The sequence below is a fragment of the Mustela putorius genome, unplaced genomic scaffold (assembly GCF_011764305.1).
Source record: "Mustela putorius furo isolate JIRA1106 unplaced genomic scaffold, ASM1176430v1.1 tig00000081_pilon_pilon_pilon, whole genome shotgun sequence".
Classification (NCBI taxonomy): Eukaryota; Metazoa; Chordata; class Mammalia; order Carnivora; family Mustelidae; genus Mustela; species Mustela putorius.
In genome coordinates, this window is record NW_025421272.1 from 851,509 (window position 1) to 870,492 (window position 18,984).

At 40.6% G+C, this 18,984-nt stretch overlaps 1 protein-coding gene and 1 long non-coding RNA gene across 6 annotated transcripts in view; one reads left to right on the forward strand and one right to left on the reverse strand.

Moving 5' to 3' along the window:
- The window catches only part of MORC2 (MORC family CW-type zinc finger 2), a 41,849-nt gene extending 33,532 nt beyond the window's left edge, over positions 1–8,317 (reverse strand). For 3 of the 5 annotated variants that reach the window (XM_013063450.2, XM_045064845.1, XM_004766412.3), the window contains exon 1: positions 7,068–8,317. In XM_013063450.2, the coding sequence (XP_012918904.1) occupies positions 7,068–7,135 (68 nt within the window). In that variant the 5' untranslated portion in view covers positions 7,136–8,317. The remainder of the gene's footprint in view (positions 1–7,067) is intronic. The other 2 variants (XM_004766415.3, XM_004766414.3) reach the window with 2 other exon arrangements.
- Positions 8,318–8,511: 194 nt separating this feature from the next.
- On the forward strand, positions 8,512–18,202 carry LOC101691366. Its single transcript, XR_200496.3, has 2 exons — positions 8,512–11,007; positions 12,147–18,202. It is a non-coding gene; the product is annotated as an uncharacterized LOC101691366 (long non-coding RNA).
- The last annotated feature ends 782 nt before the right edge of the window (positions 18,203–18,984 follow it).

The window sequence follows — 18,984 nt, forward strand, 5'->3', positions numbered from 1 at the left end:
ACCAATACTTGCATGTTATCCATCGGTTAAAGAAGAAAACCCATTTGATACTGTGTAGTTTGTAAACAAAATATTCCAAATGAAAGTGAGGAGAAAGGAGAGAATAATCTAGTTCCTGACATTTTAACTCTAGCTAAGAACAACCCTCACCACGTTAAAGAAAGGAATCGAAGACCTTCTTGCACGACTCCTCTTATAAGAACAGCTTGGTGTATTCTTCCTAGGGTCCCTGATAGCCCTTTTAAGAAGATAACCTCTCTGAAGTGGAGCTGCAACGTGTGGGGTTTGGGGGGTAAGAAAAGAATAAATGGAACAAGATGGGATGAGGAGGGAGACAAACCATCAGACTCTTATTTAATCTCACAAAACAAACTGAGGGTTGCTGGGGGGGGAGAGAGGGGGGTGGGGAGAGGAGGGTGGGGTTATGAACATTGGGGAGGGTGTGTGCTATGGTGAAGTGTGTAAACCTGGCGATTCATAGACCTGTACCCCTGGGGCTAAAAATACATTGTATGTTTATTAAAAAAATTTTTTTTAATTAAAAAAAAAAGATAACAGGAGGCTGCTCAAAGTTGGGTTAGGTAAACACACAATTAGAAGACGATAACAGGAAGCTTCCAGGAGGCTGCTCAAAGTTGGGTTAGGTAAATACGCAATTACCATGTTATTCAGAACTCAATAAATATGGTATTTATGCATAAGATGAATCCTTAAATTCTTTCTCCATTTACATTCTCCTTATTTTGTGCTGTTTCCTAGAATAGTCCTCTTTCAATATAAAAGTTAGGATGTGGGGGCGCCTGGGTGGCTCAGTGGGTTAAACCGCTGCCTTCGGCTCAGGTCGTGATCTCAGGGTCCTGAGATCGAGTCCCGCATCGGGCTCCCTGCTCAGCAGGGAGCCTGCTTCCTTCTCTCTCTCTCTGCCTGCCTCTCAGTGTACTTGTGGTTTCTCTCTGTCAGATAAATAAATAAAATCTTTAAAAAAAAAAGTTAGGATGTGTCCATCTAGAAACCTGACTTTTGATAAAAATTAAAATCATTAACCTAAGTAATACATTACCATCATCAATTTTTCAAAAATAAATTATTCCCACATTTTTATACCATTTCAGCCAACAAAGTGAAAATTTCTGATAATTTAGCATGAAATATACCGAAATTAAATAACCAGTATCTAGGATCTGATCATTTACTACAGCATATAAAACAAAAAACAAATTGTCAAGTATTTGCTTATAAAACAAACACCCAAAACTGAACTGTCCAAGAACCCTAGTTTCCCCTCAAGTTAACCTACAAATTTTTATAATAGCAAAATTTGAATTAAAAAAACTACTAGTTCAAAAAAAAAAATCTTGGAATTTTAGGAAGAATTTTCTCCCATGAGATCAGTGAATATATCTGCTGTTAATCCAAAGGTGGCACCAACAAATGTCTTAGCAAGAAACAGAAACTTATCTCCAATTCACCTAGAAAACAGAGCTCAAATTCTTCTGACCAAATCCAATCCTTAACTATTTTACAAGAAAAGAAAAATAATTTCTAAGAGAAAAAACTGCATAAAAGTTATCTTTAATTAAAAAATTTAAGCCTCTGTAATCATCTTAAAATCTTCAAATTACCAATGGAAGAAATGAAGTATTCTGTAGATTGTTAAAGAAATAGGGAGAAATGTCAGAAAATTAAGGTGATTTATAAAGGTAATATAAGTTAAAAGCAAATCTAACAGGGACGCCTGGGTGGCTCAGTTGGTTAAGCAGCTGCCTTCGGCTCAGGTCATAATTCCAGCGTCCTGGGATCGAATCCCACATTGGGCTCCTTGCTCAGCAGGGAGCCTGCTTCTCCCTCTGCCTCTGCCTGCCATTCTGTCTGCCTGTGCTCACTCTCTCCCCCCACCCCCGTCTCTCTGATAAATAAATAAAAATCTTTTAAAAATTTAAAAAAAAAAAAGCAAATCTAACATTTGTTCTCAAGCTTTAAACCATTTTCCTGTATTAGAAATGGCTTAGAAACTTAGAGTTTAAGTTAGCTTTCTAAACTCTAAATGTTTTTAAGGATAGCTAGATAGATATAAAATAAATTCTACGTAAATTTCTCATTGTGAGAACATGTACTTTAACTATAATGAAGGAAATTCAGAAATATAGCTCCTGTAACAACAAAAAGAATACAACCATAATAAGAATGGGACTACAACTTGTATTCAGGAATCTTTGGAATAAATATGTTTAAGAATGAAGTACTGGCCAAATAAAAAATTATAAAAAAAAAAAAAAAAGAATGAAGTACTGGCCTTGGTAGTGAAAACAGTGAATATAAATAATCTTCAAAACTAATTCTGATACCCTCTGCCATCAGGGCAAAGAAATAAAAAATGAAGGCAACTGCTTCTCAGTCATACATTATTTCTGACTGCTTCAAATGAAAATGACACACATTTAGAATTCAGTAAGATCTCCAAACAGCAAGCACAGAGTGTCTCCAGCTAAGTTTTCACTGCTTTCTATACAATGTTTAGAAATGTGCCTTGTAAATTCAGAATGTAAAGAAAACATTTCAAATGGCCTTCGCTGTTCCAGAGTGTCAATGCTATTCCACGCATACATATTTCAGATACCCTAACAGCTATCGCTAAAATGTGGCTAAGGGGGGCGCTGGGGTGGCTCAGTGGGTTAAGCCTCTGCCTTGGGCTCAGGATCCTGGGATCAGCCCCACATAGGGCTGTCTGCTCAGCGGGGAGCCTGCTTCCCTCCCTCTCTCTGCCTGCCTCTCTGCCTACTTGTGATTTCTCTGTCAAATAAATAAAAAATAAAATCTTTAAAAAATAATAAAATGTAGCTAAGGGATACTTTTGTGATATGTACTGACACATCATAAAAGGGGTCTTTGTGACAACTGTTGGGAAGGTCAGAGGCAACACCCATTACGTTCTCTGGACCTTCAACTAATTGATGGGTCCTACTAATAAACTCTTAACATCAGAGTTCTAAACATTTCTTAAAAATCTAAAGAACCAAAAACATACCGACATAATTTCTCCCCCCTTTTTTTCAAATATTATTCAGAGAGACCCATTCATTGCTTGCTAGCATTTGAAACATGTATTTGAATAAATATCAAAGAAAATTATTTTCACAGATGTAAAGATTCTTTGCATGTTATCCAAGAAAGGTCAACCATCTGGAAAAAAGACAAGGATTTTTAGCAAACTCTCACTTTCCATTGACTTTTATACCATTTGTGTCATGATCAAAATAGTTTTGCAGCTCAGCATTTCCAGTAACAAATTTATGGGTAAATCTACTCATTACATAAGGAAAATAGTGTCCCTATTTATATTCAACCTGAATTTAAACCAACAGGTTATCCACAAGTCCATATACAGTAATAGCTTCTGCTGTGTTCTTGGAGATGCTGACAACAGTTAATTGCCTTGACTGTTAGAAAATAAAGATGAGAAACTAGAGCATCCATTTTACATTAAAATGGCTTTAATATATTTAGAGTGTGAACCTACATTTCAACTAAATCCCCAAAAATATGAAGTCTCTAGAGGGGACAGTTTCCTCTATATTCACTATATACATAGATAAAACAAACCACAACTATCATATTGCCAAGATAATTTATTACATGTGCCAACAGGAACAGACACAGAGAGCAGTAATCTTAAGCCTTCTTTCTATCAGACCACTTTCTATCAGACCACTACACCACTGCAGTACTTGCAGTGATGTAAGATACACACCTTATTAAAAAGGAACATCACTACTACCACTATATCTGGAATCTAGCATCTAGATTGCTCAGGAAGTTTTTACTAGTAGACAAAACCTACCACGAAAGAGCAGCTAACAGCATAAAACTGCTTTTATTTAAAAACCGTAACTTACCATTTCATACTAGCAACGCCCTGTATTTTTTAAAAAGTAGCCTAAACTTTCATGTTATCATGAGAATTTCCCAGGCCTGCTTTAAATCTTAATGCCGATGTAACCAAAATAACCATCAACAATTACCCTAAACATCATACAAAAAAACTCAAAAAAAAAAAAACCAACCAAAAAAACCCTCTCAAAACAGATGTTTACTGTCTTCAATAAATGCTCCAGAATTTACTAAGAATGTATCTGCCTAATGACCACCACCAAAGAGCAAGCTACTACACTGATGGACTTCTGGTTTATATAAATTATTATACATTGAATAAACAATAAACAATAATCACCATCTATTCAATGTTTATCGTGCACCATGCATGAGCTAAGTACTTTATAAACATTATACATAATCCTCAAACTGCCAGATTAGCCCCCTTTTATAGATGAAGAAACCAAGGATCAGATTAGCCCCCTTTTATAGATGAAAAAACTAAGACTCAACCTGCCCAAAGACTCAGCATGAAAGCAGGCAAATCTAAACTTGGCTGGCTCCCAAGCCCATGCATGCTCCCTGCATTGTACCACATTGATTTCTATTCTTCTAGCCTACCTGGGTTCAGCCTGCAAGTTCAAATTACATGGACAGTAAGCAAAGGGCCATAGCTTTCATAATTCACAATATGGCAATATCATAGATGTCAAACATCCTATTATAGTCTTATGTTTTTAAAAATTAGAACAAAGGAGACGGTACTATGACACAAATCTTCCCATTTCTAAAGGTAACACTGCATCACTTAACATAGAGAAGATCTACCCACCAGCGCTAGGAGTAACAAGTTACATCTTATGAAAATTTAAAAACTTGTTTCTTTTAGAAATGAACTTCCAGGGGGCACCTGGGTGGCTCAGTGGGTTAAGCCTCTGCGTTCGGCTCAGGTCATGATCCCAGGGTCCTGGGATCGAGCCCCACATCGGGCTCTCTGCTCTGCAGGGAGCCTGCTTCCTCCTCTCTCTCTCTGCCTGCTTCTCTGCCTACTTGTGATCTCTGTCAGATAAATAAAGGAAAAATCTTTAAAAAAAAACAAAAACTGCTTTTAGAAATGAACTTCCAGTCATGCCACCACAATAAATAATCTTGAAATTGGCTATAAACCAACTTATCACAGTATTCTAGTGTTCATAGTTCCTTCTGGCAGGATGGGACACATTCAAAAGTAGACAACCTCAAAGGTCTGATTCAGATTAGACAATCTAAAGCTTCCAAAATGGTACATCCAACCCTCAAATGGTCATGCAAGCAGGTGGTTCCAATTCAGTATGGTAAGTCAAATTCACAGAAAATTCTCCAATTTCACTTTAAACAAGTGACTTAACTAGAGCTCAGTTCTTTACCTTAGTTCTGCTTACCTATTAGTAAGACAGCAAAAGAATATTCCAGAATCTCAAATTAAAGACTTCTGAGATGAATTTAATAGGCTTTCCAAACAAGAAGTAAACCCTTTGCTTTAGAAGGAAAGCAAGTCCTTAAAGGTAAATCTGACTATAGTACTGCCTAATGGTTAAAGACACTAACCCTTATAGCCAAATAAATTTTATTGCCTTAAATCTTGAAGTGTGAAATGTGCCACTTAGCAGATGTATAACTTTTGGCATGTTAACTCAATCTCAGCCTGTTCCTCAAACACAAAATAGGAATACTCCTTACTCCAACAAGGTTACTATAAAGAGTATACATGTTGAAGGTGGCAAGAAGCAATTAACTGTTTTAACTACTATTTTATCATTAAATAAAGTCTTTGGGGGAAGATAGAACCCACCCAATTTCTCAAGTCCTGTTCATGGTCTTCCAAAGTTATCACAGACTCTGTCATTCCAAATTTGGCCTCTCATTCCACAATTCAGAAATGAAGTAACCATTTATCAAACACAATCATCTAAGCGGTCTCCAAATGTTTGCCTCTTAAACATGGCAGTTCAAATATAAAAAAGGATACTGAAGATTTTACCCAAGACTGTTATCAACTAGCTACACAAACCTATCTACAACCTTATCTAACTGGGTTTCAGATTCATCATCCATAGCATGAGACTTCACTTAAATGGCACCTACAGTAGCTACTCTAAAACACTGTAGTTCAATAATACGCTTCCTAAACAAACAAACAAAAAAAAAACAGGCTATCAGTATTTGGGAATTCACTTCACTACTCAGAAAAATTTTATTTCCTCGATTGGAAAAAGCAAACAAAAAATTACAGACTCTCATCACAACATATTTTCCTTTCCCATAAAAGACTTAAAGTCATTTCACTATTACTAGATGACTGAAGTCTGTATCCTCAGCCCTTAAAGTGGTTCTTCAGATCTCTGGGCCATCTATGTAGCTTATCACTTCTCCAGGTACTAAAACAGTAGAATACTTACCTTCAACTCAAGTGGCAAACGAATGTGTTAAAACACTATGTGGTTATGATCCCACTGAATTACTTCCAAGAGAGTGGGCATAAGAATTAACCCTAAAACATTCCAGGTCAACATGGGGTAATGATAATCTCTTCATGAACTCAACCATAAATACATGTGTTCTGTGATTTGCACACATTCTGGGGAAAGGCTATTTAAATTTTGAGTTTAAACAAGTTGCCATTTCCTGCTTAGCATATAAAATCTATATGAGATGTAGGTACGAATTTCCCAAGAAGATAAAGCCAACTGTTTGCTGAAAAGAGAAACCAATAATTTCTTCTCACAAGTTGTCATTTAAAGGTCTTCATTCCTTTTTTTTTCTTATTAGGGAAAAAACAGACTTATTATAACCCAACTGTTTTGACTGGTGTCACTAAAGAGAAACAGTTGATTCTAGAATAGTCCAACTCAGGCGATCCAAAGAAGAGTAGTCGTTAGATTTCTATCACACCCTTGAATGAAACAACTCAATGTATATGGACTTCAAAAACTAAAACTTGCATTTGATCAAATATATTTTGATCCAACAAATGAAGATCATATTCTTCTGGATTAGCAACAAATATTTCACTCATCTCAGTTCTTCAATACAGAGCTCCAGACTCATCCAGTGATACATCCCCAAAAGTAAAAAAGCAGAGATTTCTGGGAAAAAGATTTTCGTATTATCAAGGAATGTGTTAGCAGTGACCTCAGTGGCACCTAAAAGATACTTACGAATTTGTATGCAGATATTCAAAGGTTAGCTGAGCTCGATTCAGACTGCTGTAATTTGTGAAAGCCATGAGTGCAGTGAGATCTCCAGTCCTTCACCCACTAACTGGGAAATATAAACTTAACAATGGAATAGATTTTCCAGGATTCCTTCCAGGAAAGGTTTGGTAAGTCTGTGCTCCTTACTGTTAAACAAGGTTACCTAGTATCTATCCAAAATATATTCAAAGAGGTGTCTAAAACTACAACTGATTTCTCCTTTAAGTTTTTATCTTCTCAATTGTGATGCAATATTCTGGAAAAAAAAAACTTGTAAATCTGTAGTTTTAAAGAGCTTTAGCATTAAGTTGCGATAGTTCAAGGAGTTGAATGTGGTCTTGGAGTAGATGGTACTGGAGTTGGGAGGTTTTATTACTTCTCCATCTTCAAGGTTCTTCAAGCTTTTTTTTCTTGTTGTTCCTCTAAATTTCCGATCAGAAAATTTACCAATCCGGAAATTCACCAGCTTCTGTCATAAAACTGAGCAGTCACCCATTTCTTCACCACCAATGATTCCAGGATTCTTAAATAGGCCCCAGGCTGGCGGCCATGAAGTCGATGGAGTGCATATGGCGTTAATTCCGGCTTCACAACCTCCCAACTGAAAGGTCTCCTAAGCGCTGATGACGATTCCTTTTTCCAAAGCCCAGACCCAACCTAGCTTCTGCTCCAGTCCCAATCTCTTCAGTGTAATGGGTCAAATTACCTCACACTCACCCACAAAAATGCCTCAGAATTGACCCGCCCAAATCACCTGAAGAGGGCAACGCCCCTCCCCCCACTTCCCTCAGACAGAGGCCTCCGTCTCTCGGCCCACCAGGGCCTCGCTTCCGAGGCCGCCTCCTCCTCACGGAGAGGAGTTAGTCCCAGCTTTCAAGGCTCGGGTCGAGGGCTGTGTGGAGAGCGCACAACCCGACAGGGCGTTGCCCGGTGCTCAAAGCTGCCTTTGTCCCTCCCCACGGAATTGGAACCCAACAACCGCAGCGCGCTCTTGGAACCATGTGCTGCCTCCGCCTCCGCCGCTGCCGCCGCCGCCGCGAGACCAGCCGCCCACGCGCCGCGCTGGATAAAAGGATGACAGGACTCAGCACCACGGAACTCGGCGTTTAAGGCTGCTCTGCCGCCGCTGCCGCAGCCGCTACAGCCACCTCAGCCACCGCTTTGTCTCCGCTAGTGCACACCACCCGGGCCGCCTCGCGCACTCCCCGACGCCCCAAGCCCCCGAGGCATCCGCGGCGCATTCGGCCAATCACGGAGCCGCAGCTCCTCCCGCCCCCGCCCTGATGCGACGCCTCCTGATTGGCGGGCAGCGGGCCTCCACGTGACCGGATCTTGCTAGCCGGGCCCGCCCCTGTCACGTGAGGGCGCGCGCCTCTCTTCCTGCTTTCATGACCCTCTCCGCCATTTAAAGAAACAGTACCGGGGGCGGGCCGAGCGACGCAGCCGGGACGGTAGCTGCGGCGCGGACCGGAGGAGCCATCTTGTCTCGTCGCCGGGGAGTCAGGTCCCTAACTCGAAGAAGCCCTGGCGCGCCCTCCCCCCCTCCCCGGTCTGGTAGGGCGAAGGAGCGGGCGCGCGGTCGATCGAGCGATCGGTTGGCGGCTCTTTCTCCTGCTCTGGCATCCAGCTCTTGGGGCGCAGGCCCGGCCGCCGCGGCGCGCGCCCGGTGGCCGTTGGCGCTCGCGCCGCGTCTTTCTTCTCGTACGCAGAACTCGGGCGGCGGCCTATGCGTTTGCGATTCGTCGAGGAGTCGTCCGGGTGGTCGGCGGCGGCGGGCAGCTGCTCCGCCCCGCTCCCGGGGAGGCGGCGGCTGCGGCGGGATTTGGCGCGGCCGGGGAGGCGGGGGTGGCCGGGGCTGGCCTGGAGGCCTGGCGCCACCCTTCGGGGCCTGCAAGGACCCAGTTGGGGGGGCAAGAGGGCGCCGGGGGATGGTTGGTGGTGGGCTTTCTACTTTGCCTTTTCCTCCTTATGCCCCCTTAGTGAGGGGCGGGAGCTCTGGCGGCAGCTCCGGGGTGGGGAGACAAGCCCCGGAGTCGGAAGAGCTGGGTTTGCTTCCGGGCCTAGCCACCAGCTGGCCGAGTGACCTTAGGCAAATCACTCTGTAATTTGTCGGCGCCTCAGTTTCCTCCTCTGCCTATCAATGTTTGTGGGGTTGAAAGCGCTTTGTAAAGTATAAAGCGTCGGTGTACGTAAGGGATGATTATTGTTTGTAATGGGGTTTTTTTGAGTTGTAATAAAAGTTAGCAATTGCCCAGTTCTTGGATTTTGAACCTGGGAACCTTGGATTGAAGTTGGAGATACCCCAAACTCCCCGAAATTGTATGCAGAAATAGTGGGAGTTTGCATTTTGGGGGGAATGAGGATCCATCGCCAGCAAGTTATCAAAGGGGGCTGTGACCCAGAAGAGTTAAGAACTCATTGTTTTATGCCACAGGGAGGAAACTGAGGCCTAGATGTCATTTGGGACCCTTCACAACCGATTTGAAGCCCGTTTGAATCCCTGGGATATGTGAGCTGTTTCTATGCATAATGGATATTTGGGGTAACAACACTCCACTGCTTGGCTTCTATTCTGAGTCCTTTCTTTTTACCATAGGGTGCTTGAAGGGTGGCTGACAAGTTGGTATGGTTTAATGGCCCCCCACATAAAGCAGCTAAAACCAGAAATGGGTGTGTTCTCTAGTATCAAGAAGCCTGTTGAATCTTTTGCCCAGCAATTCTTAGTGTTCTGCTGCTTATACTGGTACCTGACTACCTTTCTCTTTCATTGACCATTTTCCACAACCATGGTTGCCATCCATTACTTGCTTCTATTTTATATCTTTTGTGCGGTTGGTAGTGAGCAGGCTTATTTTTAAATGGTGCTGCCAAGGCCAGCTAACTAATGGTGCAGGTGGATTTTTAGCAAGCTGGCTCACTGGAACAGACTAAACCAGGCATGGAATTCCCGAAGATGTTTGGGGGTTTATCTTTATTAATTGAAGGTTAACATTCTCTGAAGAGTTTTATGATGACTTCTGCTGAACTTCAAAATCAGTAGATTTGGAAGTGTTTCAATGCTTAGCTTTTTCCTGGCTGGCTTTGTATTCTATTTGCTTGCAAGTGTGTTACTAAGATGGCCAAAATGCCAGTGATTGCTCCTTTGTTAATTGTCAGCTGCTTTTATCAAATTCCTGGCCATTGTCCAGCAAACACTATAGAAATGTTTGAACAGTTGGATTTCAAACATTTTCATTTTGTGGAGTGGTGCTTACCAGTGGTACAGCTCTAAGCAAGTGAACATAAACACATTTATGTGTATTTTGTCTGGTTAGGTGTTTATCTGTTTTGCTATTTCATACAAATGTCTGAGAAAATCAATTGACTATTCCTTTTACATAAAGGGCAGAGACAAATGATCTCACTTCCAGAAAAATGACTGTTTTGGAGAAAAATGTGTTGATCTTTTAGCTCTTTTGTTATTATCTGGATGTACCTCAAAAGAATCTTAAGACTGTGGCGATCTTATAAGATGCTTTTTTCAGGAGAAGGGAGAAAAAAAAAACTGGAACTCAAAGCTTGAAATTCTATGACAAAACATGAGATATCCAGGATACGAGGCCAAAAAGGTTTCACTACCGTGTTCTGCACTAGCTGGAGCAGATGCTTTTCTGTGTAGCCACAGCGTGGGCTCCAGATTGCCAGATTTTCAACATCTGGGACCTGAAGAGTGTGTCAGGATATGACAAGAACTCTGGAGCTCAGTATTTTTGTTTTTGAACATGGGGGCTGTTGACCTTGCTTTGAGAAGAGACAGCAACTGAGCAGGCACTGCCACCAGCACCATTACTGGGATTTGAAGACCTGAGTGTCTGCCAGACCTTCAGTGCAAACTCTAGCAACACTTCATCAAACGTGAACTATGGTACTTGCCATTTTCCAAAATGCCTCATTCTTTACTTACCATCTCTGCCCTTTTCATGCTGTGCTTTGGAATGTATTCTCTGGTTCTTCACCTGTCAGAACACTGCCATTTCCTCAGTCAGATGTTCTCTACTCCCCGAGTCTCCGTAACTTAAGTTGTATATCATGTTGTTTACCTTTTAGCTATCTTTGCGTAGTATACCTTGTAAAGTAGTCATTTGCAAGTATTTGCTCTTTTTCCAGATAGCAAGCCCCTTGAAATCCAGGGCTTTGTTTTAAGGATTTTTGCCCACATGTACTACATGCATATGATGAAGCCTTTCATAGAAAGGAGTCATTTAGAGAGTGGGCTATCGAAAGAGACTGTAAGCATTTGCTTAATTGCTTCGTGGTAACTTAATTACTCGTGATTAGGAAAAAGATCACTGGTTATGAGTCATGTTTCTTTCTGTGTTTCCTGGTGGTTTTTTTTGTTTTTTTTTTCATTTTGTTTGTTTTTGTTTTGTTTTGTTTTTCTAAATTTTAAAAGATGTAGGGAACCCTCAGACATGAAGAGAAACTGATACATTGCATAGGGCATTAACAGAAAGGTGCAAATACCAGGGTCTTACTCTCTAGGTACCTTGTTCTTTCCCACACAAGATTGAATCTTGTTAAAATGAAAGTTAAAAACAGCTTTTAAAAGTACAAGATCGTAAGATAATTCGAGGAGAGCATTGGAAAAGGAAGAAGGACAAGATCTCTGGTGTTGGTGTATAAACCTAAATTCAGTTCTTCTTGTGCTACCAATGGGACTACTTTCTCCCCAGTCAGGCACTGCTCAGCGGCCTGAATACAGATTACTCCCCCAGATTATGAGATCTAGGGCAATTCTTTTTTGCTGCTTCCCTAAGACAGTTTGTTCTCAAGAGTCAGGAAGCAGTCCCTCCCAGAGAACTCTTTCTGTTCTTATCATTACTAATTGCTAATCAGAGAGGTTTTTTACTCCCAGTAAAATTTGTCTGCTTCTTAGCTAGGCTTATCGAGAATTAGTACCCATCAGGCAGCTGATATGCTGACAACAAACCCTGGTGTTAGAGTCCCTGTGTTTCTAATTCCGTGCATTTGTTATCTTACCTGTTTTGTTCCTGTCCCTTCCAGTCCTGTGCCTCCTGCTGAGTGTGTTCACCTGGACCTTCTGACCACCTTCCTTGTACTGTTCCATCAGCCTACAGATCTGGTACCTGGATTTTTGCCATCAGTGATTCCTTCACCTTACTGCTGAAGAAGACATCATTCCTGTGGACCAGTGTGATCCAAGAGGCATTCAGCCATCATGATGTGGCCTTCACCTCCACTCCTGTCCTGTTCCACCCAGATTCAGCACAGCCCTTTATAGTGAAGTCAGACTGTTTAAGCCAAGTAGCTGAAGCTATTTTATCACAACGAAGACCCAGTTTGTTCCTTGAGTGTGCATTTCATTTCTTCAGTTAAAGCCTTCAGAGACACAAAATAAATTTGGACCAGAGGATTTTTTAGTTACCAACACTGAAGTATGACAACATCTTTTTCAAGAACGGCATTGGACCATACCCCACAATCTCAAATGATTGAAATTCATGAAGTGTCTAGGATCCTATCCAGGTCACTGGATCTTATTCTTTTCACTTCAAGTCTATAGTAGCCTACTGAATAGAAAGCAGATATTCTGACCAGCAGATATTGGGATTAAAACAAAGGCACAGTGAACTCACAGCATCTTTGGGATTACTCAGGAACCAGAACTTTTCACTCAAATTTAAGAAATTCTACTAAGGAAACCCTTTACCTAACAGCATCTCAAAAAGCTCCAGTCAGATTCCAGAAAAGGACTCTTGATACTTCCAGGTAGAACCTATAATGGTAATCCCTTATGTTTATATAGCACTTTATAGTTTCAAAGCACTTTTACATGCATTAATCTCAATTATCAAAATAATCTCAATTATCAAAATAACACAGTAAATTGCAAACGAAATGAAAATTTAAAAGGTTATCCAAGGTGATACAGCTACAAAGTGGTAGAGGTCAGGCCTTCTGACTCCCAGTCCAGTTCTCTCCATGGAATTAACTTAGCCTCTACTTCACCTGCAGTGTTAAGATGACTGGAGATTGGTAACCCCAGAAAATTTTTCACCTTCCTGATGTGGTTCCCTTAGTCAGCCAGTATTTTGTAAGTATAATCTTGTGATGGCTGCATTTAGACCAGAATTCCATGGCAATACCCCTAAGGTTTAAGAGCGGACTGTTCTTCATAGTGGTAGATTATTCTTGTCAACAAGGCATACGTTCATCTGATGATAAGACTGTAATATGAAACATGAAGCTACTTTTAGATCTGTTTTTCACATGGTTTTCCTAAATTCCCAAATGGCTTAATTAACTGGAGATTCCTGTTCGTGTTTTGTCCTTTTTTTTCCCCTAAGTCTTATTAACTACTAGACATCAATGTCTTATCTATAGTCCTCTACCCGCAAACATGTACTTAACATGAGTCCTACATTATTTTTTAGAGCAGTGCTGTTCATATATGTGTGTGTATGTATATTTGATGCATACTCATAACATATATACGTAGATTTCCCATAATCCTTTATTGTAAAAAAATATATGTTCCCTCCCCTGATTCAGTGTCATGTATTAAAGAATCTCAGAAGGCTTGCAACAAAGAGCCTCATTGAGCTGTTTAGCCCAGTGTGTCCTAAGTTTAATCAAACACAGAATGTTATTATCACAGCATTCCTTTAAATGGAATGGGGAAACTGCTTTAAAGTAGTATAGCCAATGCTTCCTGATTGCCCTGGGGACCCAGGAGTAAAAAGCATCTTTGAAGGCGGCCCCCCAGCCATTTCTTACCTTGTCAGTAACTGAATTGGTAGGTCTTTAATCATCTGAGAGTCCTACATCTTGACCGTTAAACTCTCTTTTTGTTAAAGGAACTGCTAGAGGATTTGTAGGAACATATGGGAAGGGAATGGGGAAAAGTTAATGTTGCACCCCAAATTGGATGGGTTCCATGACATTTAGCAATATACTTCTCTGTTAGAATTGTGCTGTAAATCTAGCTCAAAGGCATTGAAATCTCTGGTGAGGAGTTTGGGAAGGGAAGGGAGGAGGAGAAGGATGGAGAAAAGGGGGAGGAGGGATGATAGGAAATATTTTCTTAGAATTTGAGTTGTGGCCCATTGAGATCATACCAGTGCTGGAAGGGAAGTCATCTAGCCATGGACTTGGGATAATATTTGCAAAGAAATGGAATGCATTTTGCAGATGTATGTTGACTGCAAAAATCCAGTGCTATTGTCACTTAAAGCCAATAGCCTGTTCTCTGATAGTCAAAAACCCAATTTGAGCCATCAGAATTTATAGCAAACTTGAATGTTAACTTCATCATTCTGTAATGTGGTCCACATTAGGGAAAGAATGACTAGGAAGACACCTTCTTGGCTTACCACAGGCTTTGCTCACAGTTTCTGGTTTCTGTGACCTATTTTTTGTATTTCAGCATTTTGTGAACAACTTATTCTTAGATCATTGGTTTTCCAAAGGCTTTGTGACCATGAAGCCCTTTGGATGAAAACTATGTGGAAGCCCAGAGTAAAAGAGAAGCTGCTGTAGATGAAGCAGGAGTGGGGGGCCTGAAACCTGCCACAAGCATCTTCCTTTACCACCATGGTGACCCCTAAGGAGACTTTTACAACACCTAGAATTCTTCAGAACGCAGTTTGAAAACCACTGCCCTAGACAACATGTGCAACCTGAATGGCATTCTGATTGTATCTCTACCCATCCCAGTCCATGTTCAGTTGATGCTGCATATTCTTAGGAATATTTACTGTGGGCAAAATCAGAAAAGTGCAAGAAGATGGGCATATCTTTGCCTCACCCCCCAGAGTAGTCATATGGGCTGAAAGTGGTATCAAATGGACCTAGATTAGCAGCCCTGTAACCCCAGATGGATTTCAAGTCAGTGATTCCTGGGATTCAATATAGTCAGCAATTCATGTGTACTCTACACTGACACACCCCCTTACCCAGCTGCTTTAACAAACACCAGACGCTCTAGTGGTACTTGAAACACGTAACTTTGAAGTCTTGATCCTCCTTGGATACCTGAATCGCCAGGTATTGAAGCTGGTACTAAAGTTGATGATGCCTCATTGAGGCCATATTAGACCAACTTGTACATTGGACCTCCCATCATCAGCCATGGTACTCTACTTCGTGTGCAAGGGATAACCATTAACTATGAAAGTAGAACTGAAATTCTGGCAACATTACCTAAAAGGGTACCTAGTTATTCATCTTATTCTCAAAACTAAAGTCACTGTGACTCAGCCTGTGACAGTTACACTGCTCCTTGGTTATTATTCAGTTTAACTGCTGTTTCCAGGATAAATGAGCTAATAACCTTAAAAAATTTCCTCCATTATTAGCATATCTGCTCCAAAATTATGAATACTCTAACTACATGTAACACCTGATCCACAAGAGACTTGTTTTTGAACATTCTCTCTCATGTATGTGATTTTAAATGCGATCCTTTGGAAAATTTTCTTCTAACCAGTGAGAGGTATTCTTTTGTGATGGATCTTTTGATATCTGGTACCATCCGCTACAGATGTTAGGGATATTTGGAGGTAGGCCTTTTGACCAGGCCATGGTAGCTTGCTTGCTGATCATCAACCTTGTTTTTGGAAATGTAGAGGGACTTGAAAATCTACACAGCCTACAGCTAAGATTTAATCCGTACACTCAAGAGCTTCCTGCAGCTTCTTCCTAATGTTACAAGACCACAGTGTCTTGTCTCTGTGGATGTTTTCATGGAATTTCATCTGTCTCCATACTGTTGTTCTACACTGAGAGTGGCTGACATTCCTTGCTCTGAGATACACCCAGGCATTAAGACATTTAATCTGTTTCTGCAGGATGGATTCAATTCATGAAATCCCAGACCAGATCATGTTAAACAAGTAGACGTCAATTTGTGTCATGAGAAAAATCTCAGTCCCATCCTTCACAGTCTACTTAAGAGTCAGCTGTCCTCAACTGTACTCTAATGAATGCACTGGTTAAATGCTGGGAATGGTTTCTTTGTATCTTTTTTTCTCTAGACTAACCCTGATTACATGATTCTGTCTACAAATCATCAAACAAGGCCTGTGCACCCTCAACTAATAAAAATCTAATGACTAGCTTGCTTGTACATATAACTATTATTTGTTCATAAGTTATCTACAAACTCCATTTTTTTACTACCTTCAAAATGTCAGCTCGATTTTCTCTTCTGTACTTACAGAAAAAGACACTGATCTACACTGCCAGTCATTCCCTTTAATCCTGTCAAACGCAGTCAAAATGAGGGGCTTAAGGTGAGGATGATCATCTGTTCAAGAGTCTAATGTATGCTGTGTATCAGAATTGATGGTTGAAAATGAAGAAAGCCTAAAACTCAAACTTAGGATCTTAACTGCTCTCTCCCTGCCACAGATCTTAATCTAAGTCTTTTGGCAGCAACAGCCAACCAATCTAAGGCCTTGTTTATAAACTGATTCTCAAGAGATGGGCAGAGTTTCAGAAGATGGAGACTTGATTACCAAAGAGAGTAGGGCCAACCTTCATGAACCTGGCCCTCCCAACCTTGTCATTCCCAGATGTAGCATAGACTCCTCAACAGAACCTCAAGTCTGAATTGAGAATATAGCCTTCTATTGAGCTGAAAGTTCTTGGGCAGATAAACAGAAAAATGAAAGCTGCTATACCTGGCTGACCCTTTAAGGTCAGAAAATGGTATCCAGAGCAAATCCTAAGGAATGACCCTGGAGTACTCAGGATAAAAACTAATTCACAGAGCTTCAACATCAGTCTACCCATTTTGACAGATCACATCCTGGCTGTTGGTGTGGCTAGCCCTGATGAAGGTACCTATTTGCATGTTTAGACTCAGCCCTTGTATACCTTTTTTGACATGTTGCAATCAGACTGGCTGTGCCTGAGAAAACTACCAACTGGTACCAGTCTGTCTTACACTCAGTTCCACCCAAGGAGTTTTGAATAGAAGCAGCTTGCATCTTACCACCGCCCCCCAACCCCAGAACTTAATGTTCACAACTGGAAGGACCATGCTGTATACTACGTGACCAGCAGCCCTTTTTTTTTTTTTTAAGTGCAGAGTAAGCCTCTACACGTGTATATGTCACCATTTTCAGCACTTGAGACCCCTTCTACCAGATCTGAAAGACTACAGCAGATTGAAAGCACTGTCCATTTCTCTCTTCTGCAGTAATACAGAGGTGACAGAAATGTTACCAGTTCACCTTGGCAAAGGACTAAAGGAACAGAAAAAGGTTTCCACTGAAGTTGAAACTTACCACTGACTTCAGTAGCCTCACAGAACTATTTGCCAGTGGGAGGCTTGTCCAGCATCATGTCAGCAAGATGGTTGAGCTCTCAGATTCAAGACCACTGAGTTTACTTCTGTTGAAACACTATTGCATCATCCAAAGCATGCTATTGGACACAATTATTACATTCAAATGGATTACAAGCTTCCTGAGTACAGGACAAACTTAACTCCTCATGATGTTTTCAGAATACATTTATTATCAAGAAAGTAACAAATGCCAGCTGTTAGTGAACAGAGACTAAAAACTTTTTCAGTATCTGGTAGTATTGACATCAATTGTTTTTGATTGACCAGCATCCATTCCATGTCTTTGTAACAACTGTGATGTTCCTTGGAACCACTTTTCCGTATCTTCAGTCCACATGATTCAGACAGTCTGGCCTAACTTTAAGCTTCATGGGTGGACATGTAATTCAGACCTGATGAACCAGCATCGTTCATCTCTTTCACCATAAAGATTCATTCTGGAATGGTCATGTGATCCAAGTTGGTCTAGTGATACTCAGCCCTAGGACTTTCACTGAACTGTGGAGGAGAAGCTCAGAAGCTCTCTTTACTGAGGCTGCTTGGCTTTGTAGTATGAAAAGCTCAAACCAACAGGGCCCACCATATCAAATGAGCCAGAGAATGAAGCCAGTGCAGAGCCAAATGATGGAGAGACTTGAGTCCTGATGACAATGTTTGTGCCCCTGGATCCAACCGTGCCTGAAGCTAGTATATCCCTATGGACTTTTCAGTTATGTGAGCCAATAAATACCCTTTTTTGCTTTAAGTTACTTTGAGTTGGGTTTCTATTGCTTAAAATTGAGTCAGTCCTGACTAGTATACTGTCTACCAACATTGACATTTGACAGATTCAAGTATTTATTAAACTGGAGGTCATGGCCACACTGAAGTCTTCCAGCTGAGAAGACAAAATGAAACAGGAAGTGACAATGTTTAAGTTACTACAGAAGCATAAGAAATACATGGTAGAAAAATATAGAAGAAAACCTAAATGTTTATTGGTAAAGGATTGGTTAAATAACACATGGTTCAGCCATATAAGAAAATCTACATGGCTTTTAAAATTGATAAAATACATTTATTGTGTATGAACATGGGAAAACGGCCATGATATATTAAGAGAAACGGTAGAAAAATATATAGAATGAACTCACTTAAAAATTTGTGTTTTATGATGTATAGAAAAGTCTACTAATGGCTTTCTTCAAATAGTGTAGATTCCATGAGACTTTCAACTTTATACATTTCTGTATTTGAATATTTTCCACTACTCATATTACTTTTAAACTTTATTTAAAAATAAAGAATTTTAAAAATTAAATTTAGTACTTATTGTTTGACTTTGGCAAGTTACCACTGTAAGTCAAATAATTTAAAATACCCATCTTCATGTTAGTGAACATTTAGATAAATATATTTGTCTTCCCATTAGTGAAGCTGACAAGGTTGCACCTTCTTTGAGGAACTCAATAATTGATTCTTAATTTTTCAAGCATATCTCTTTAAATGTCTGAGTTTTTTATAATCAGTGTATCGTAGTGTCAGTGT